The 23,282-nt window shown below is 46.6% G+C and overlaps 1 protein-coding gene across 2 annotated transcripts in view; it reads right to left on the reverse strand.

Moving 5' to 3' along the window:
* IPO13 (importin 13) overlaps positions 1-23,282 on the reverse strand; it is an 82,366-nt gene that overhangs the window by 53,484 nt on the left and 5,600 nt on the right. For both annotated transcript variants that reach the window (XM_088455620.1, XM_088455621.1), the window contains exons 2-5: positions 20,352-21,088; positions 10,105-10,245; positions 7,907-8,048; positions 1,656-1,822 (exon numbers count right to left, since the gene is read on the reverse strand). In XM_088455620.1, coding sequence (XP_088311746.1) covers positions 1,656-1,822; positions 7,907-8,048; positions 10,105-10,245; positions 20,352-21,088 — 1,187 coding nt within the window. The remainder of the gene's footprint in view (positions 1-1,655; positions 1,823-7,906; positions 8,049-10,104; positions 10,246-20,351; positions 21,089-23,282) is intronic.

A 23,282-nucleotide genomic window follows, 5' to 3' on the forward strand; every position in this document is an offset into this window, starting at 1 on the left:
TAATTCTGATATGGGTATATTGGAGAGCAGATCTTAAGAAAGCCGTTTTAACTAGGGATGTGCAGGCTCGGATAGGTTAGAATCTGCACACCGAGTTCGGATTTTTCCCTCCAAAAATAGGGTCTCAGAAAGAGTCAAAACGTCATCTTTCATGGACAAACATCATCATTCCTGGACAAAAGACCATGGAAGATGATGTTTGTCCATGAAAGATGACGTTTTGCTTCTTTCTGAGACCCGATTTTTGGAGGGCAAAATCCGAACTCAGCGTGCAGATTCGAACCTATCCGAGCCTGCACATCCCTAGTTTTAACCATGTCAGAATCACTTTATTATCCAAAGCCATAACTAGAATGGGTTTACCACCACAAACATTGATTTTAGGATAGCTTTCACAGGCTGGGAGATATAAGGGAGACAGTGCTGTGACTCTGGTGTCCTGTCAGCTCTGAGCAAGCTTTTCTTACAGATTATAACCCTCCAAGTGGGGGATTCAATTTCTATATAGAGGCTACACCCCCTTAGTCATAGTGGGCCTAGCGTCAAATACAAACCAGAATAAAAAGTCCTAAGACAGTGCTAAGTGAGGGGACGAAGTTACTGAACAGCCCCTCACAGTACCCCTAATACTGGCACTTGAGCCTCTGCTGAGCCCCAGTAACCGTAATGACTGCTCAGCAGTACTCCGCTGTGACCACTGCAGGGGGAGAGAAGCCTGCTACAAGTGCCAGCCTCTGCCCTACAGTGCCCAACAATAGGCCGCAGCTGCACGGGTATGCGGTTACTTCCTGCAGCGGTCGTGTCTGGGTTCTCTTCCTCCTTTGCCTACAAAGATAATGAAGATGGTAGCTGTAGAAGTTGCCAATTGGCACCTCTAGCCCTGTTTACAGCATGATAAGCTGCCTCCCCACCACTATCAGAGCATCGCTAGGAAACAAAACTGAAATCAAAGAACTTTTTAAAATAATAAACTAAAATAAACAGCACAATACATTGAATTACAGAAAGCTGCCCTAAGCAGTATCACCCTAAAAAGGTTCTTTTCCCTCGAATACAAAAAAGCCAGCTTTCCAGGTAGGGAATATTTAGATGGGGGGGCTCAGTTATTTCTTGGTTGAGCTATTGCACGCACCTCTATGCTTTGGAAACTCACCATGGCTCCAGTGTCAAGAGAAAGTAGTTTTACTATATATAGAGTAGATTACACGGCAGCACTTGAACCTTTACACCCTGCCAGAAGAAAGCCTGCCACAGGCAGATCACTAGCAGGTGTCTTAATTATTTAGTGGGCATTACAATCATTAGTTATTGGAGATTTGCACCATTCATCCGAAAAGTAGCAGATCTTATATAGATTATGTTATAATAAATGTGTGTACAGCCTAGCGCCAAGGGACAGGGACTGATGTGAATTAATACATTTCTTCTGTAAAGCTCCGTGTCATATGCTACCACTATATAAATATGCATTCACAGAGGACATCATATACAGTAGGATTTAATCTTTATTGTTTAACATGAATAATTATGAATTGAAACAAATAATATTTAATCCTCATTATCCTGGTATATAGCATATGGATTAGTAAGTAACCTTTTTACTAATATACCATGTCTCACAAGAGACCTGCTGTATTACGAGACTGTCTCCGTACCTGTATATTCGGAATTGTTCCTTCTCATCGGACGACCAGGACGCATATTCCTCATCTGCTGGAAACTGAGCCTTCTGGAGCAACACCTCAACTAGCTGGAAATAGACCGGGCGGTATATCTGCAGGTACACAGCCTGCTTATCCGTATCAAATGACAGGATGTCATCCTAGGAAGAAAAGTAACAAGTGTAACAGATAGGGGTGGCCAGATTTTGGTATGATGTGGGATCGCCATGTCCGTATTTAATGCGGAAGATGACCGCTAAAAATAACATCGAACTTCTCCCAGAACAATATTATTTTGATGCACAAGCCATTAGGGGTTAGATTAGTATTGTGTATGTGAAATTAATAATAAATAGGATTTTGGTACTTAACGATAAATCCCTTTCTCTGAATCCATCGGGGACACTGGTGTATAAACGGGTGATGAGTAGAACCTGACACTTTAATTCTTTTAAGAATTGGCTCCTACCCCTCTATCCATTACTGGCCTCAATTAAGATTAACCAAGCCCAAGTGGAGACAGAGACTAGAGAGAACAAAGGAAGAGAGAAAGAGAGAAACCAATTAAACAGGAGCCAGAAGGACCCAACCAAAGTTCGCAAAACAACCACAAACTGCAGACAGGAAACTGTAAAAAAAAAAGTATGCAACAGCAAGCAAAAACACATCAGCAGTCAACACAACAGCCCCAAGGAATTGGAGAAAGGGATTAATCGGTAAGTATAAAAATTCCTATCTTCTCCTTCATCCACTGGGGTACATTGGAGTTACAGTGGGGACATCCCAAAACTGCGGGAAGGCAGAGACGGGAAGGCACTGAGAAATTTACATAACCCTGCAGCCAAACCAGTTTTCTGTGGACGTCAAAGTATCAAACCTGTAAAATTTGAGAAGTGTGTAGTGAGGACCAAATGGGTGCTGATCAGCAGAAGCCCCACAGTCCACGAAGTCCCAACCGACCGGTTAGTGTGTGCTGAAATAGACCCAGGCAGAGACCGGCCAATAGCGATATAGGCCCCACGGATGTCCATACGGATCCACCTGTGAATGGTCTGCTTGGAAGCAAACCAACCCCGTTAATGGGCATCATAGATGACAAAAAGATGGTTCATCTTACATAAGGAAGCAGTGCAAGCAACATATACCCTAAGAGTTCTAACCACATCCAAAAAGTGGGAAGAGGCATCAGTAGACAAAAGGACCAAAACCACAATAGGCTGATTGATGTGGAAACCAGAGACGAGCTTAGATTAAAAAAAAAAAAAAAAAAAGGCTTTGTACGGAGCTCGACCTGGTCTTCATGAAAAAACAAGAAGGGAGAACGGCACGACAAGGCCTCAAGAATACGGTTTTCCATGACAGATATTTGAGATCCACCTCTACCAGAGGCTCAGACTTCCGACTGCAGAAAACTTAAAACTAAGTTAAGGTCCCATGGAGCCGGAGGAACAAACGACGGCTGAACATGAAGGACCTCCTGCAGAAAACGTAGAAGTTCCGGAATAAGTTCATCAAATGCTGAAAAAAAACGGGCAAGGTGGAATCTTGCACCTTTAAAGAGCCCAGACAAAGACCTGCATCCACGCCAGCCTAAAGAAACAGGAGAAAAGAGGTCGCCTGAAACAGACGGCACTAATGGTGTGTACACACGTAGCGATATAAATGAGCGATTTGAACTATAATGATATCGTTATCGTTTAAATCATTCATTTTTAGGTCCCTACAAACTCACTGACAACCAGCGATGCGCGGCCAAGTATGGACGATAACGATATCTTCCATCGGCCGGGCATGCAGGTCAACTTGCTCGATATCGAGCAAGTTACTAAAGGGACCCACGGTCATTGATCACGGGTCACTATAGGCGTCGGTGAGTAGGTGGTGTGCTGGATGATCGCTATCGATCATCCAGCACCCCAGGGAGGGTGAATGACGATCAGCCAGCGATATCGTATCGCTGGCTTATCGCTACATGTGTATGCACGATAAGACTAGAAGGCGTTAAGAAGGCCAGATATAATGATACTGTGCCGCCAAAACAAACTTTCTGGCTCCAAGCATAGTTTGAATTACTGCTTCTGGAATACCCTCATGTCTCAGAATCGAGGCTTCAACAGCCATGATGTTAAACACAGACATTGTAATGTGGGGTGAACAAAGGGAGCAGATCCGGCTAAAGCAGTAACAGCCAAGATTTCTTGTCTAGCAGCTGAACAAGATCCAAATGCCAAGCTCGATGGGGCCAATCCGGAGCCACCAGTATCACAGTGTGCTCTTGCACTTCAAGTCCAGAGGAAGAAGTGGGAACAGATGAAATGGATACATCAGACAGAAGCGCCACGGAATGGACAGTGCATCCACCGTCACTGCCCTCGGATCCTGCGTCCTGGAAAAATATTGAGGAAGTTTGATTGTGCTGGGACGCCAACACCAGACCAGCTACTGGAACACATCTGGATGAAGGGCCCATTCCCCGGGGTGTAGATCCTGGTGACTGAGAAAGTCCACCTCCTAGTTGTCGACCCTGGGAATGAACACAGCTGATATGGCCAAAACGTGCTTTTCAGCCCACTCTAGAATGCGTGAGTACTCTTGCATGGCCAGATGGCTCAGAGTTCCCCCCTGGCAATTTATATATCCCATGGCAATGTCTGACTGTACTCATATCGGACGACCTTTGAGATAACACGCTGCTGTTAAAGTGTTGAAGACCGCTATGAGTTCACCAGGACTGGCCGGAGAGAAACCCTGGCCGCAGTGTAAATGGATTTAAGGGTAGATTACAGTTTCCTATCTGATCCATCCCGAAGGGAAGTGGCGACTGGGACTGGGATAGTCGTCTTCAGACGGGAAAGGCTAGAGGGCAAGTAATCGTCTGGACATCTGGAACTTTTATCTGGACGTTTCCAGGCAGCTGACAACTGGTCCTCTAATTGAGGTGGAGGGGGGAAAAAGCCACTAAATCTGTTTCCTCTTTTTAAAAAGTGTAGTTTTCTGAGCTTCCGCTGTTTCGGAATCGGAGAGCTTAAGTACCTGGCAGACAGCCAAGGCTTCCACCCCTTGTGCATCACTACATTCCACCTCTGAAAAAAAGGGAACCTCTAAATCCGACTCCTCAAGAACCTCCCCTTCTTCCTTAGAAGAAGAATTCAAATCAGGAGTTCCCTCCTGACTGTAGAACCGAAGGAAGCCATCTCTTTTGGGAAGGCCATCTGGCAGAATTGTCACAACTCCTAAGGGACAATTCCAACATCAGCTCCAGAGAGGAAGAAACTTCAACTAAACCTTGTATGGAGTACGCAAGTCCCTGGGCAAAAGTCGGCTCTGATACCTGAGAGGATGGAACAGGTCATAAATAAGAGGCCCCGCCCACTGGTCTGATACTTCAATACAATTGGAAACCTGGCATGAGGCCGCCAATCGCTGTGACAATTCAGATAACTCTCCGGGCCAATGTAGACACCCAGGATGGGGGATCCGCTGGTGGAAAAACTAACACATGAGCAGACGAGGACCGAATCTCGTCGACTCATAGGCGTCATAAACAGCCCCCCCCCCCCCCCCCCCCAATCTGAACGTGCATGCGAGAATTTCTTCTTAAATTTAGAGCATTCAAACACTTTTTGCACAGAAGTCTCATTGTCTGATGGGACTGGTCCTGCAGGACAATTCCCAGCCACGTTGTGAATAGGGAAAGGACAGGGGGGACATGCAGCAAGCACTTCAGAAGATTATATTTTATTTATTCTATAGAGAGAGAGACGGAGAAAAGGTCACTTGGTGCCACTCCAACTATATTAGAAGGAGAGGTAGCAGCCCTGTCCTGAAGAAGGATGAGCGCTGTCAGTGGGTGTCCTGGAGGGAAAGCTGCCGCAAAATGGCGGTCGGCCGCATGCAAATGTGCGCCTGGAAAAAGAGAGGGGAGGGACTTCCTTCTTCCCAGGCTGACAGGCTAGCTGGGACCAAGGGTGGTATCCAAATAGACCCGAACATTGTTCGGGAGCTAATGGGTCCCCTTGGGCTATCCAATTAGCCCCGAAGTCGCCCAATACGGCACTTGTCGGGGCTTTTTTTTGGGACCTGATATGTCCTGAGAAAAAATCCACTAAAAGTGCATTTTTCTTTCGTCTCTGAAATGGCGAAAACACATAGGATCCGTGATAAGTTCACAGACCTATGCGTTTTCGGGAGAAATATCCTATTATTTAGTCCAAAATAATAGGCTAGGGGGAAAAGAACTTTCGCCAAAAACGGGGAACGTTTTTCGCTGATTGCGGCTAATTGGTTACCCCCCAATAGTTAATGCCCAGACAGAAGGTAAACCCCTAGTGCAGCCACCTGAGTGAGGGTGCCCGATTGACCGCTGCCGATGCTAAGTCCCGCCCCAAGCCATATTCCGCTGTGGTCAGTTCAAAACTTTGACGGCAGACTAACCTTCTATGCGAAGGAGGACAGCGTCACTACCACATCCTATCTGACTGTGGGCACCCATGGCTTGCTAGCCAAAGGGTAGGCTATACTCACTGTTGCCTCAGCCTGTCGGTGCGCGAACACCACACAAAGGACCTGATTCAGAGCCGCTCGCAAGCGGCCGATGGCAAGCGACCAGGCATGCTTCATTCTGTGCGTGCGTGAAGTACTCTGTGCGATCGCAATCCGCTCGCTTGCCCAGCAACGACAGCCCAGTGTAATGAGTGACAAGATAGGCCGTTTGTGGGTGGTAACAGGGGCAGGACACTAATAACGGGGGAGTGGAGGTGCGAACGCAGGCGTGCCTGAGTGTTGCAACGCCGTTTGTAAGGCGTGTATAATCAACAGGCAGCGTCATTGCACACGTCACATGCCTGTTTTTTACACTGAAGTCCTCGCAGTGCTTGCGGTAGGGTAAGGCAACCACCTGCGCTGCGTTCGCTTTCCATGGTCCTCGATGTACCAATGTTTTAATACACTTCCAGGAGATGACGTGCGTTAGTGGTCGTCTCTAAATACGCTAATGGGTGTCTGCATACACAAAGCGATCGCTCGCACTGATAAAGTGGGCGTGCTTATGCCTTTCCGAGCGAGCGCCTGCCATGCCGTCACTTAGCCGAATTTGCATACGCTGGGTGCGAGCGATCGCATCTAGCGAGCGGTTCTGAATCAGGTCCAAAGTCCAGTGACTCTGAGACTAGGGATCCGAACACACACCACAGGCAGCTGTGGCGGTTCCCTCTTGCAGCTGCCCATGATGCAGGCAGACTGCAGTAGCCACACAATCAGTCTATGTAGACTCCCAAAGGAATAAAAAAAAAAAAGTAAAAGGCCGAAACACAGCCCAAACGAACCCCCGGCTCCCTCAGGCACTTAATCTAAACTGAGGCCAGTATAGTATGGAGGGGAGGAGCCAACTCCAATTCTTAAAATAATTAAAGTGCCAGGCTTCACTGATCACCTGTCTATACTCCAGCGTTCCCTAGTGGACGAGAAAATATGACAAATGCACAGTAGAGTGGTGTAGAGCCAGCAGGTAAGTATTTTACTGCTGCACTGGGGTTTTTGGATCAACTCTAATTAAACATAATTTTGCAAATCGATACACAAATTGTAATGCAATGGGCATGAAAATCGCTCCTTTAAAAAAAGACCAGAGATCGATGCCGATCCCTAGTAACAGGTTCTATAAATAAATCCACATTCACAATGCCAATATTACATTTTATTAAGCAACAAACATTATACGGAGTTAGGGTTACAGGCACTGCCTTGTCGAATACTCAAGATTGATTTTGGATCTGTCAAAGTTTGAAGCACTGACAATAATATTCTTACTCAGGAGTGCAACACAGTATCATCAATACTATCATCAATTGCTATTATAATAGATGCACTGTGTTAATATATGTGTATAATCTGTACCAACAGCTCGAGATCTTTTCTTCAGTGTCCATTAATATATGATAAGAACTATTGGGTTTCTGCCAGTTGTGTAAAAGTATTTGGCCAGCAGCCATTGGTTGCAGAATTACTGTACTTGCTGACTCATGGTATTTTACAACTTTCTATTGCCAGGAATAGTTTCAATTCCTGCAAATGCAAAAACCTTTCTACGTAAACTTTTCTTGTCAACGCACATTTCATCATGTGACACTTTCTAAACAAATCATGTGACAAATAGGCGTGGCTCACTCCTGAGGAGCACCGGTATGTAAAACAAACAAACAATCAGCGTCTGGGGACACCGGCGTCCACGCGGTAAATGGCCTCACCTGCAGAGTGTACCAGAACGTCAGTGTCAGAGAACTGGTGGTTTCATTGACTGGATAATGGCCAGGAATCCCAGTGCAGAACATGATCATGTTAACCAGGGCGAGGAAGCTTTGCCAGCGATCCACTTGATCCAAGAGAGCCCTGCAAGGGGAACCAAAACGACTGAGCAGTTGAAGTACGATTAGATGACCAATATATAAATAACTTATGACATCATTATCTTCATCATATAGACGGTGGGGAAACTGACACGGAATTTAGGAGCCGATCATAGAACTTATAAGCCAGTTGCACATTTTAAAAAAGGTATGAAGCTACAGTATACGCAGATGTCTCCTTGGAATTCAATAATACCCTTTTCACATCGCAAAAATAACCCGGGATATTGCAGGGTTGAGCAACCTGGCATTTCAACCCTGCAAATAGAGCAGGGTTGAACACTGAAATTAGCCATGTTGAAGTGCAGTGTGAACAGGCCCAACCTGGGTTATCCAACCTGGGACTCAGCAAACAACGCTGATTGGATGTCCCTGGGTCTCGCTGGATGTCAGCAGCCAGACACACAGGCAGCACAGTGCAGACAACAGCAGAGGCAGGATTCCGGCAGTCTGAAAAGGGTTAATACCACTACTGTCATTTCAGTGATAAGAAGTGAATCGAAGCTGCATCATGCTCTCACTGGTGGAATCAAATAGCAGTAAAGCACAAACACTCATTGGAATCGGTATGATTTACCGTTGCGTCCGGTGGTTGGAATCCCGACAGCGGCTGCCCGAAATGGGTGAAAATACAGATCGCCCCTAAGGTAAGTATTCAGTAACCTAATTCCCTCTTCTAACCCTCCTTAGGGGGGCCTAACCCTAACCTTCCCCCCAGTGTCTAATCCTCCAAGTGCCTAAACCTAACCCCCCTTCCCCGCCGCCTAAATCTAAGTTCCCGGGAGTGCCTAACCCTAACCCTCCCTCCCCCTAGCCTAACCCTAACCTCCCGGGGGGTGCCTAACCCTAAGTTCCCCCCAGAGCCCTAAACCTAACCCTGTCCGCGCTTGGCATCACTTTGATCGGGATGCCGGGCACCGGTCTCCCGGCGTCTGTAAAATTACAGGCGTCTAGATTTAGACGCCTGTAATTTAATCCTCGCCGGGATAAAGCAGTCGAGAAGCCGGCTGTCGGGATTAGGTCCGCCAGCTTCCCGACTGCATACCCACTCATGAACTCAGGACTACACAGTGGTAATCCATCAACCATGATTCCTCCAATGCTGTGACCAGTCCCAAATTGTGTTTCCTTTTGTGATCTTATCTTTGTGAGCCTGAAAAGTACATTTTTAATGACATCCATAAGGTTTTACAGGGCTGACCCGGGTTCGGTGTGAACAGGGCCAACCCAAGAATAACCCTGGTCGAAGGTGCAGTGTGAAAGGGGTCTGACCCGGGTCGCAGCCGGGTTGGTACAGTGTTCACAATCCCGGGTCGGAGCCGGGTTTGCGATGTGAAAGGGGTATAATGATGCAAGCTCACGCTGCGCTTATAAGTGCAATTACGGTATCAGATTTCGGTTTACACATCCATAGACTGTGAGCAGAAAGTCCGCAGGACACACATCAGGTGAATCCGACGTAACCATTCCGGCAGTTGCTCATGGCTAATTTAATTAGCACCATAATGTTTAGTGTATTCTCTGTAACACCTTAATCTGTGTTTATCATCATATAAATTATAAACTTTCTTACGAGCTACAAACTATGAACCTGGTGCTGATGGGAGTGTGTTAGGTTAGCCCTGAGATGAGTGAAAACTAAAATACTGTATCGGAAATATGCAATGTTACAAAGTTAATTAGAGTTTCATAGTGACGTTAGACAATTATCCATAAATTCAGAATCGTGTTACAAAGTAATTCCTAAACAGCTATTATTAGCGGAAACGATTGTCCCATGTGACCCCACAGTCACCGAAACCGAACAGGAACGTGTATGGCAGGAAAAACACAGCTATAAATGAGCTTCTCTGCCAGTCCAAAACTACTGCAGGAATCCTTTAATGGAAGGTGGTCATCCCTAAATTGGACAGTGTTGTTCTTCAGTCCACAGGAGGCGCTATCTCATACTAAAGATGAGTGAAATCACCACCAGTAGCATAACACACAGTGATTGCAGGAACCGATCACTGGGATTGATTGATATTCCCAGAACATACCGAGAATGGTTTTCTCCGAGCGCAACCACGATCCGACATATCCCGTGGGAAGTCTCGATATCACCATTCTGCACGGCCTGATGGAGCTGGTCTTGCAGGCTGAGGGCCTCAGGGATCAGTTTCAGCAGTGTGTTCACATACCTGAGCCAAGAAATGGCAGAGAGAATATTTCACAAAAGGGATACAAAGAGAAAGGAATATATACAATATACAGAATACCCAACTGCAACACATAAGATAACTCTCAGATGCCTCCACAAAGGAACTTCAGCTTTCACAAGGTAAATCATATTCTGCCTTAAAATGTTTTACATTAGGATGCAAAGCAAACACTGGGCCGAATTCAACTCAGTGCGATGTTGAATACCCGCGGGAGGGAGCTCCCACAGCTATTCAATTCAACGCGCCGTTTGCCTGGTCGGGAAGCAGGTAAGTCTGAGAATGCCGGTTCTCACGACTTAACCTGGGTGTTAATGCTCGGTAACTGGCATTCTCCAACTAAAGGTCCCGGCGCATGGCTGTTACTGCCGCGCTAAGCCATCAAACATCTACGCGCCCGGCAATTTTGTCGGATTTCTCCTTCAATCCCCAGGGGGGTGCGAGAAGAAATCATTTAGCCGCCCAAACAGCGAGGTGTATTGAATAGTTTCGGGAGGGCTATTCAACATCGCACTGAATTGAATTCGGCCCACTGAGTTCTACAGCCTCACCATGGCCGATGAACTACAACGTACAGGCTGCTAGTGAACACTATAGCAGCATAAACAGAGGCTGCTACCATAGCAGTATGTCAAAGTTTATTATTGGTTTATAAAGACTTTATAGAGATATGTGGCATTGTGTTTATTGGCAGATTACCAGCTAATAAATTAATTCCCAAGTAAACAAGGCTGTTCTGGTAACAAAGAGAGAGACATTGCTGGACACCCTATTACTAAAGATGCATTTTATCTTTAACGAAGTTGATTAACAATTATGTCTAAATGACTACTAACAATATACCGCACCTCGTTATCACTCATTTCTAGTGTTCATTCTAGCACCCAACTACTGTCACAACCCGTGCAGTTCCTCTTTCTTTCCTGGGGTGTCGCTCTCTGCTCTGGTGCTTCTAACACACTCTGGCCTGCATCTCAGCAGTATGTTGCAGAGTGTGCTAGAAGCACCAGAGCAACGAGCGACACACCAGGCAGGAAAGAGGACACTGGTTGCGACCAATGACAGAGTGCTAGAATGAACATTACAATTTCAGTATTAAACACTCGTGATAAATATCTCAGTCAAATGACAAAAACCAGAGCTCAACGGTGCATGCTGCGATCACATCCATGCGGTGCATGCTGCGATCACATCCATGCGGTGCATGCTGCGATCACATCCATGCGGTGCATGCTGCGATCACATCCATGCGGTGCATGCTGCGATCACATCCATGCGGTGCATGCTGCGATCACATCCATGCGGTGCATGCTGCGATCACATCCATGCGGTGCATGCTGCGATCACATCCATGCGGTGCATGCTGCGATCACATCCATGCGGTGCATGCTGCGATCACATCCATGCGGTGCATGCTGCGATCACATCCATGCGGTGCATGCTGCGATCACATCCATACGGTGCAGCCGTTCCATGGTCTGTATGATAGTTCATTACAAACAAGCGGCACCTCTCACACAAGGCACGCAAAATGGCTGCCTCCGCTGTCAGTATGCAGTAGATAAATTGCGGAATTCAACTTATTATTATTATGATCACGTTAATTTACAGTATATAGCGCCACCAATTATGCAGCGCTGTACAAAGAATATTTCTCTCGCTCATCGGTTCCTGCTCCACTGGAGACTACAGTCTAAATTCCGTACATGGGTACATTAAGTCAGCCAGTAATGAAACTCCCAGTATGTTCTTGGAGTGTGGGAGAAAACTGGAGCAACTAGAGGAAATCCACACAAACACCACACAGATAAGGCACTGGTTGGGACTTAACCTCATGAACCCAGCGCTGTGAGGCAATGCTAAACACTGTGCCACCATGTTAACATGATATACATTGTTTTTAAAGTAATTTTTTGTTGAGGTTACTCCAAATTCCGAGGAGGCTATTGCTTGTTTATTCTAAGCTGTAGGGGCAATGATCTGTAAGGGTGGATGTTGAATAATCCTGAGTGGGCAAGCAATTTAATACTAACCATCCTCAATATTCTAAGCATCTTTTACTTCTATGTTATTCACTCATCTGTCAAGCTCAACTCCATAATTAGTACACAATGATGAAATCAGAGATGGTCTCCTGAGGAATGTTTATAACAAAATGAATATGGCATTTATTCTCTCTATGCAACCTGCAATGCCACGGGGAGGTATGGCATCTAATAGCTTATGTACAGAACAAGCTGGCACTGGGGTGTACAAAGCCCGTGCCCTTCCTATGACCTTGCCCCAGACATTTTTAGAATGCTCAGTTTTATAGTTAACCAAGCGTTCATGCGAAGAAGGCTCCCAGCAGCCACTGCTCTGGTGCCCAGGAACGTCTGTGATACACCACACATGCACTAATCCCTACAATAACACCATAAGGTGTCCATAATATCTGTCCAGCAGCAAATAGGTTAATTATGCTGCATTCCCCAGATGTGGAAAAAAATACAGCATCTCAGGGCTGCAATTAAAGTCCCTTTATTATTACTGGTGCGAACGCGCAGGGAGGAGGGGAAGAGAGGATACGTGGTTGCTAAGCAACTGGAAGGTTAAGCAGCCAATCAGAGAGCTGTATGCAGTCATGATGGGTATCAATTCCCAGGGACGGCTGAGGCTGCTGCTAGATCACAGCAGGGACAACACCTTCCCCCAATACTACACACCTCCAAATGGTGCAATATTTCCACAGCTATCCTGCCAAAAAGTGCACCCATAGGGACCTCCGAGCAATGATGCCAAGGGAAGAGCATCTATCCAGCCTCTATATTAATACTATAGCTGTGCACACTTATGATGCTCTGGGAAAAACAGGGTGGGGGGAGGGGAGAAAGCAGACAACATGTGCACTGACAGGTACTTCTGACAGAGAGACCGAGAATGGATTATGGGGGCAGACAGGGAGGCTGAGAATGGATTATGGGGGCAGACAGGGAGGCTGAGAATGGATTATGGGGGCAGACAGGGAGGCTGAGAATGGATTATGGGGGCAGACAGGGAGGCTGAGAATGGATTATGGGGGCAGACAGGGAGGCTGAGAATGGATTATGGGGGCAGACAGGGAGGCTGAGAATGGATTATGGGGCCAGACAGAGAGACTGAGAATGGATTATGGGGGCAGACAGGGAGGCTGAGAATGGATTATGGGGGCAGACAGGGAGGCTGAGAATGGATTATGGGGACAGACAGAGAGACTGAGAATGGATTATGGGGACAGACAGAGAGGCTGAGAATGGATTATGGGGACAGACAGAGAGGCTGAGAATGGATTATGGGGACAGACAGGGAGACTGAGAATGGATTATGGGGGCAGACAGGGAGGCTGAGAATGGATTATGGGGACAGACAGAGAGACTGAGAATGGATTATGGGGACAGACAGAGAGATTGAGAATGGATTATGGGGACAGACAGGGAGGCTGAGAATGGATTATGGGGACAGACAGGGAGACTGAGAATGGATTATGGGGGCAGACAGGGAGGCTGAGAATGGATTATGGGGACAGACAGGGAGACTGAGAATGGATTATGGGGGCAGACAGGGAGGCTGAGAATGGATTATGGGGACAGACAGAGAGACTGAGAATGGATTATGGGGGCAGACAGGGAGGCTGAGAATGGATTATGGGGGCAGACAGGGAGGCTGAGAATGGATTATGGGGACAGACAGGGAGGCTGAGAATGGATTATGGGGACAGACAGGGAGACTGAGAATGGATTATGGGGGCAGACAGGGAGACTGAGAATGGATTATGGGGGCAGACAGGGAGACTGAGAATGGATTATGGGGGCAGACAGGGAGGCTGAGAATGGATTATGGGGGCAGACAGGGAGACTGAGAATGGATTATGGGGGCAGACAGGGAGGCTGAGAATGGATTATGGGGACAGACAGGGAGACTGAGAATGGATTATGGGGACAGACAGGGAGACTGAGAATGGATTATGGGGCAGACAGGGAGACAGGGGAGGGGATCAGAGTTTATTCAGCCATCATACTATCTGTGCACTGACTGAGACACTACTACGGGATTGGGGGGGGGGGGGGTTGTCAAATCATAATACTAATATCATCTGTGGACAATGATGGAGAACGGGGGGGATTAGAGGAGCTATACACTCTGTGCACTGAGAGAGAGCCTGTGAATCACAGCAGACGACATCTTTACAAAGCAGAGCCTGAAATTGGGAATCTTAAATCATTTTACCAAATAACTTCCCACAATCATGTTGTAACGCAGTTTAACTGGATTCACCTGACCACCAAGTGACTGACATGAATCAGGACACCTTACAAATCAAAAACATTCTAATGTACAGTAATCAGAAACTAAATCTGGACACTGCTGTCACCCTGAACTTGGAAAAGTTCCACATCAGTGTAAAGCCTGGTGACAGCTATCTAGACAATATACTGCATGGAATAATACATTATAAAGGGATGTGGCTCCCAACAAAAAATTAACCCAAGTGTGTATGTGTGTGTGTGCACATGTGGTAGGGAATATAGCTTGTAAGCGCCACTGAGGCCAGGACTGATGTATGTGGGCACTATATAAATAACTGGTAATAAATCATTTATGATGAAACAGACTCATTTATTTCTGGCTTACTGCCCCAAGTAAATGGAGATCACACTGTTCTCTTCCCAGCAATATACATCTGATGCTATTTATTTTGAATAGTAGTAATTCCAGCTTGTAACGGATGATAACTCTTGTAGCCAGAATATAAGTAAGGCTGGCAGAATGATTGGCTGCATAGGCTCTGAAATTTTAGCTTTAGTTAGATTCCACCTCTACTGTATAGTGCTGTGTTTTCAGACCTCACCTTCTGTAGGATATAGGATATAGGTGCAGCATAAAAAAGGGTATGCAGTCGGGAAGCCGGCGGACCTAATCCCGACAGCCGGCTTCCCGACTGCTTAATCCTGGCGAGGGTTAAATGACAGGCGTCTAAACCTAGACGTCTGTCATGTTACCGTTGGCGGGAGACCGGTCGAAGGGACGCCAAGCGCGGAGAGCCGGGGGGGGGGGGGGGTGGGCGTAACAGGGTTAGGTTTAGGGTTCCCGGGGGGGACTTGGGGTTAGGGGCCCTACTAGGGCACTGCATAAGGGGCATTGCATAATGGGCACAAATTCAGGGGGCATTGCAAAAGGGGATCTAATGGTATGCAGTCGGGAAGTCGGCGGACCTAATCCCAACAGCCGGCTTCCCGACTGTCATATCCCGGCAAGGTTCTAAAGACAGGCATTGATATGCGTATGTCTAATGACGCCTGTCATTAGACATATGCCGGGAGCCCAATGCCCGGCATCCTGATCGAAGGGGGGGGCAAGGGTTAGGTTTAGGGTTCCCGGGGAGCGTTAGGGTTAGGCACCCCCGGGGAGGACTTAGATTTAGGCAGAGGGGAAGGGGGATTAGGGTTAGGCACTGGGGAAGGGGGGGGGGGGGAAGGTTAGGGTTAGGCACCCCTAAGGGACGGTTAGGGGGTAGAATAGGTTAGTGAATACTTACCTCGGGACGATCTGGATTTTCATCCTTGTTGGGCTGCCGCTGTCGGGATTTGAACCGCCGGGCGTGGGTCCGGCAGTAAATCATACAGATTCCATAAAAAGAACCATAAAAACCTTAAGCTGGGTACACACTGAGACGACGGGCATTCAGACATGGGAACGAATGCCCTTAAACGGGAATTGTCCATCCACAATTGAAAGAGTTTATGAATGACGGAACGAGCGCTGTTCCGTCCTTCGTTAACGTACCATAGGTCGCTAGCGATGTCGTCCGGTTTGATTTGCAGCACATCAAGCCTGACGTTGTTGAATGAGCCCGCGGGAGCACACAAATTGAGCGTACACACTGAGCGATGTAAGCGATTTGTAGTCACAAAAAGGCAAATCAGGCAGACATCGCTCCAGTGTGCACCCAGCTTTTGATTAATATTAACATTCAGAAATAGAGAGAAACATGAGACGTCCCATGACAGATACCTAATCACAGGGAATACTGCCTAAAATAGAAGTGAATTGCTACAAAACGTGGGTGAAGCTCTCTGCTTTGAAATGATAAAAAAAAAATTGTATACTATAAGTGCTATAGATCAGGGGCTCTCAACCTCAACCCTCCCCAACAGGTCATGTTATGAGGATTTTTTCTGTGGAAGCAGGAGGGATAATTACTGACCCAGCAAAATAGATCAACTCCCCTTAGCACGACTAAAGAAATCCACTAAACATGACCTGTTAGCATACTTGCCCAGATTTGCACTGGGGGTACGAGGTGTGGTGACGCAGTTGTACCATCGTGGCCCTGCCATACAATGCTGCAATTACCAGCACTGTGAAGATGGGGGCCACAATGACGCCTCTCCGGGAGAATTTCCCACTATTCTGAACTTACGGGAGCAGCACAGAATTTTCGTGGCACTTGAGGAGTTGGGAACCCCTGCTTTAGATGATCGGAACCAAATTCTTATTTAAAAACAAGCACAAAGATGACTCGTTCTGAAAAATAAGTACAACGGCCAGATATATGGTGTACAACCACCTCCGTTTTTATAAGCTACATTTCCAGAAAATTTAATTAGCGTTCCCGCTAGGCTGATTTAGCGGGGCGCGGCGCCCTGCCCTCCTTCTGGAGGGCAAAATGCGCCCCGCCATCACAGCCTGCGGGTGCCGTCTTCACCCTCGGGTCACAGTGTCCAGCTGGTGGGGAAATGTGAGATGACCCGGTCACCGCCGGAGAATAGACGCCGGGCGCATGCGCCCGGGATCTATTCTCCATGTCCGTAAGTGCCGGGCAAGCCCCCAAGAGTGACGAAAAGGGGACGCGTCTTATAGACATGCCCCCTTTTCAATGGCCACGCTCCCTTTTTGGGTGCCCTGCCGCCGGAGCTAGAGTGAACACTATGTAATGACTGGATTACAAAAACCTTATATCATATGGACAATATTTTCAACAGGATTCAGTTCTGCGCATTAAAAGAAGCAATGGTTTCTAAAAGTATTACCGTATATACTCGAGTATAAGCCGAGTTTTTCAGCACAAAAAATGTGCTGAAAAAGTACCCCCTCGGCTTATACTCGAGTCAAGTGTAGCGCTGACCGGACGGAGTTTGGTCAGCGCTACACACTGCCAAACACTCAGCCGCCGGAGCCGGCAGCTGCGTGTTTGGTGTAATCAGCAGCCGCTGAGAGTCTGTCAGACTCTCAGCGGCGGCTGCTGCTGCTCCCACTGCGGGAGCCATCTTCCGGCTCCCGCAGTGGGTGATGGGAGACACGTCGTCATGACGACGTCTCTCCCATGCAAAGCGGACAGCGGCGGGACCAGGAGCGGGAGTTTAAGGTAAGTGTTTATTTTTTTTTTATTCTTTTCACGTCTCTCTCTACTAGGGGAGGGGACTACAGGGGGCACTACCAGCTGCTGCCATTTCCCACACTAGGCTTATACTCGAGTCAGTAAGTTTTCACAGTTTTTTGGGGTAAAAGTAGGTACCTCGGCTTATATTCGAGTCGACTTATACTCGAGTATATACGGTATATATATTCTATACTATATGGTACCAACCCGACAACTAAACTGCTGTCTTAAGTCTCCATTAAACCTAGAAATCCTCATGAAAATATAAACTCATTGGCCAGTGACTAAGGTACCACCCCAGCACCAACCCAACAAGTAGCCAGTGTGGACCCAAGCTCGCAGCATCCATTGTCTTTGTACCATTATCAATAATTACAATAGGTGTCCAGTGTTGGAAGCCATGTGTATTTCCCACACAAATAGTGCACATACACAAACTCAAAGCAATCTAAATGTAAGAGAATGATATAAAATAACCAGAGAGAATAGCAGTATAGAGGCTTAGAAAGGAAGAACATAAGATGGGCCCCCCCTATACATTTCGTGGACAGGTCGTGTTAACACAGTTAAGATGAATATTCTTCCCAGGTCATTATACCTTTTTCAAACAATCCCAATTGTGGTCCCGGCCTCTTATTTCCGCGAGGTTCAATCATTATGGTCTGGTAAAAAACCAAGACATCGTAGAGCCTGCTTGGCCAAATCAGTGATTAATGGTGTTCTGGGGCTTCCCATATTTGATAGATATTTTTCTGCAGCACAATTGAGTCATATAACACCATGGCACTTGGAGGAGGGGAGTAAGAAATGGGTATTACTTGAAAATGACCTGGTGGGCACCCACAGCCAGTTTTCTTCCGTGGCTGCCCCCCCAATTTGAGTGCAGCATCGGTTCGGGAAGTTCCCTGTATAAGGGCTATCCTGCAAGTGTGACAAACTAAATAAACGTTTAAAAGTGGCACCCTAGCCATCCCCCCTGACCCCTTTATGGTGCCATCTTCATTCCCCACTGGGGTGAATGTACTCTTATATGCATCCATGGATATCAGCTGGGATAACTAGAAACCTGCTTATCATGGTGATTTTGCAGATTTGTGTGAATAATATGCTCTGTCTCATTGCCATCAGTTCACATATTTACAAATTTGGAGTTTTACTCGCTCACTCAGTAAACCCCACAAAATGCGACCACCTACTGCATTTCAGCGTAGATGTATTTACAACCCTGGCTGCAAGGGATTCATATCAATCTTGCACTCATTGTTAACCCCCTCATTCCCTGAATTCAGGGAACCCTTTGAGCAGACCTGGGAGCCAGACCTGGGGATTAGTTTGGAGGACGATGAATGGGCAGACATCGGGCAATGGGTAGCCAAGTCCTCCATTAATAGTAACATAAAAGAAAATTCCTTCAAAGTGTATTTTCGAAGGTACATGGTCCCTGCAAAGCTGCATCAGATTTTTCTGGGGTCTTCGAACCTTTGTTGAAGGCAGTGCAGCCAAATTGGTTCCGATATCAAAACGTTGTGATGAAGTCACATTGGTGTCTAGGGTGCTCTGTATTTTCCCCCCTAAGGACCCTACTACATATGCTTCTATGTAAACCCACTAGATCCCTCTCTAAACCTCAAAACAAACTATGTGGCCACATTTATAATGCGGCCAAACTGTTGATTGCTACAAACTGGAAGCAAATCGACACTCTGGCAATGACAGGACTATTGAACAAAATCTGGTATTTAGCCTCCATGACAGTGGTCAGAGAACAGGGGTAAATTACCCCACATGGGGTAAAAATGAAATTCCTGGAGATAATGGATGGACAGCCGGGCATGCATATGAATCATTCTATAATATAATATAGAATGATTCATGTTCCGCAGGGAGGCTTTAAGCCGGACGGCCGCTGAGATGTTATTACCAGCGGGTGCCCGGCTCCTTCCCTGCAGCGCCGCGTTAGCCGGAGGCTGGAGATCTCTTCTGAACTCCAGCTTCAAGCTCTCTCCATGCGCATTATGGGACGTCTCTCCCATAGTTCCGAGGAGCAGCAGGTGGACAGGACAGCGGCGGATGCAGGAGCGGGGATTAAGGTAAGTGGTATTTTTTGTACAAGTGGCACTACAGGGGCATTATATGGGGGCACTACTACAGGGGCATTATATGGGGCACTACTACAGGGGCATTATATGGGGGCACTACTATATGATTTCCTTCCTTTCAAATCAAGGGGGTAACATCTGCGTATCTAAATATATTTTGAGGTAAAAGGTAAAAAAAAGTTCCCTGACCCCTGATCTATGGAATATATCACTGTGCTCCTCCATGATAAAGTTTCATGCTACCTGGGGGACCCTTGGTAATCTACATTCCATAGACAACTATCCGGAATGGAATGAAGCTGGTCTTCTCTGGGTGGTGTAGCGTACCGCAGGTTGCCTCCCCTGCCCCCTTTTCTTTCCGCTCTGTACCCTTCTTTTTTTTCTTGTTAAAAAAATGAATAGTTGTATATTAACAATGATGTACACACTATAGTTATGAAAACAATATATTGTTTGTAACTATTTGTACACAATATGTGTTGGATAATTATTATGTTGCATCAACTATTATTATCAACAAAGATTTAAAAAAAAAAAAAAAAAGGGAAGGAAGAACATAGAACATAGTAGTGCACTGTGGAGTCTCTGACCTTTGTGCGTCTGGCTGTGAGATGGTGTTTACTAAGGCCTCCACTGCCGCGTCAAACAGTTCAGGATTGCGCAGGGCAGAGAACGCAGCCAGCGTCAGCCCCTCGCACTCCGGCAGTGGGATGCCCAGCTGTGCCCAACTTGAAAAACATTTCAACACCTTCTGCTTGACAAAACCCGGGGAGTCGCTCTGTTGTAAAAGCTGGCGCAGCAGAGGAAAGACACATGCGCACTCTTGGGCCAGACAACTGCGTACTTGTCCTTTGCGGTAAGGTGGGAGGCGGCTCGTCTGGAACTCCTCCGGCAACACAGTCAACAACTCCAGAAGTGCCAGGCAGCGAGCTCCGCAATCGGCCTGGCCAACCTCCGTTTGAAACACCCGGACCATGTCTGGAACAGCGTGCGGCCATGCGTCGGGCATCATGTTGAGGGCCAAAGAAGCCAATGCCACGCAAAGCCGCGTGAGCACTATTTTGGAACCACTGGCAAAGGCAGAGATCTGTGTGAAGAGTTGCGACTTGAGGGTCTCGTACTGGTCTGAGGGTATATCACCCCAATAGCGGGAGATCTTTATGTGTAGGGCACTGGCCCCAAAGTACTGGATTTCTGGCACTTTACCACCGTTCAGAAGCTGCCAGCTGAACTGCCATGCCTGCGGAGACACCTGTGCTTGCATTAACCACTTCTGAGCAAGGTTCTTGTTATCAATGTTGGGATCATAATATAACTGGTGAAGAGCCTAGAGAGAAAAAAAAACACACAATGAGGCAGGAAACCATCACAATACAAGTAATGTGTACTGAATAGAGTAAAAAGATGAACACTATATAAATATAACATTTATATATGATAAACGTACTACAAAACACAAAATTAAGGTCAATTTTTTGGGCAACTGTGAGACAAGTTCTTCTCGAGTCCCCGAGTGCAGGTAAAAATTCATATTATCACCCACCTAGCACTTGTACAATTACCTCCTGTCCTAGGAACCTATGAATTACATCATATCAATAAATAAATGAAGGTATTCCGCAAGTGTGTGTGTGTGTGTGTGTGTGGATATAGATATACAATCAACAATTCTGCAGCCATAGCACTTGTGTGAACGAACTCCGCCGCATTTGCCATTGAATATAATGTGCCAGTAAACTTGTTTCTCTGGAACATACAGACACACCTGCTCTGTTATATGTGTGACATTTACATTCCATGACCCTTCTGGCAGAACCGGTAAGTCATTCCAGGGAGGGGCATGGGCAGGTAGCAAGACTAATGGTATTCATCCTAACGTTTAACGACATTGACATGTGACCACACTTCTTTCTTCATACAGTGGATTAAATGGGACCACGTCACCTACCGATGATAAACCGGAGTAAGCATATCGGTCAGTAGTGCCATTATTACAATTCAATCTTAAAACTATAATAAAATGCACAGCTGAGCCTACTGATCCTAATATACAAATTGCCTTCCAGAGATGGACAGATCTCAGCAGCCAGGTATCCAGAATGAAGAAACAAAATTACAACACACACTGAACATAAGTAATGGACTAGCTGGGTAAAAGTAATAGCCTGTGACTTGCTGGCACTGGCGGGATCCCGGTAAGTATGCACGATTTTTCAAAGTGGCAATAACTTTAAAGGCAGACTCGCTGGGATCTCACTGATGCCTTCAAGCTGCAGGCTATTACATTTACATCTTGGGTTTAAATACATCAGTGCAATCATATGTATTCAGCAGCAGTTGTTTTAAGAGAATGTGCAATGCTCAAATATGCACTGCACTGGAGGTCTTTTTAGGGGTTGGGTACGGGATTTCGGTTGTCAGAATCCCGAGGCCAGCATCCCGACCAGGTTACCAACCCGACGGCTGTAAGTAAGTATACTAACCTAACCCTACCCCTCCCCGATGCCTAAACCTTACCCTCCCCCTTCCAACCCCCTAAACCTAACCTTCCCCCTTAGTGCCTAACGCTAACCTGCCCCTAGGGCCTGGACCTAACCCTCCCTTCTAGGGCCTCTCTCTAACCCCGGTACTTACCTTCGGGATCCCGGCCGTCGGGATGTCGGCGCCAATATTCCGATAAGTGTCGGGATTCTGACGTCAGCATTGTGAACGCCGGAAACCCCACTGTCGGGATCCTGAACGAATCCCCTTTTTAGTTACGCTTATCTTTATTTAGTGGAATTTGGTTTGATTGGTTTAATAAGTATGTATTTTTATGGAATCCTCAAAGTTTTTAATCAATAAAAATAATGTATCTACTGATAAAAGACTCTCAGCGCTGTTTTACATTTTTTTTTCTTGCCACCTTCTCACTGTTGGTTTACAGCAGGGATTGGGAACCTCAGACGCGGGGGCCGTTTAAGGCTCCTGGGATCATTTGGTCTGGCCCTCTGAGCTTTTTTATGCTAGCCTCATCTGGCTAGCCTGGTGCCTAGAATGGCAACCTGCAGCTAGAATCTATGCAGCAGGGCTGCCTGGAGCGTCCTTAGGACGCTTCAGACAGTCACACTGCTGCCCTTACAGCTCCCCGGAGCATTCTCAGGATGCTCCTGGCATTGCTGTAATCACTGGCGATTGTGGCCCGCCTGTGTGTGGCATCACACTGAGCGGGCGTGGCCGGCACCAGGCCCACAAATAATGTAACATATATCAAAATGGCCCACAGCGGAAAAAAGGTTCCCCACCACTGGTTTACAGCATGGAGTCTGGCATTGTGAATGTACACTAGTAATAGGCACAATTTAGGTAAGTCCTACAAATTATATACTGTAGTGCAACTTTGGGTTGATTTTTAGAGGGGTGGGTCCCCTGGATTGCTTTGGTTGGTCTGCTTCAGGGCATCGCATTAGAACACATTTTTCCTTTTCTGCACATTTTAACACTTTTACTATTTGTTTATTATATTTGTATTTTCACTTCTC

Source organism: Taudactylus pleione, unplaced genomic scaffold, assembly GCF_031769625.1.
Source record: "Taudactylus pleione unplaced genomic scaffold, aTauple2 ptg000662l, whole genome shotgun sequence".
Taxonomy (NCBI): domain Eukaryota; kingdom Metazoa; phylum Chordata; class Amphibia; order Anura; family Myobatrachidae; genus Taudactylus; species Taudactylus pleione.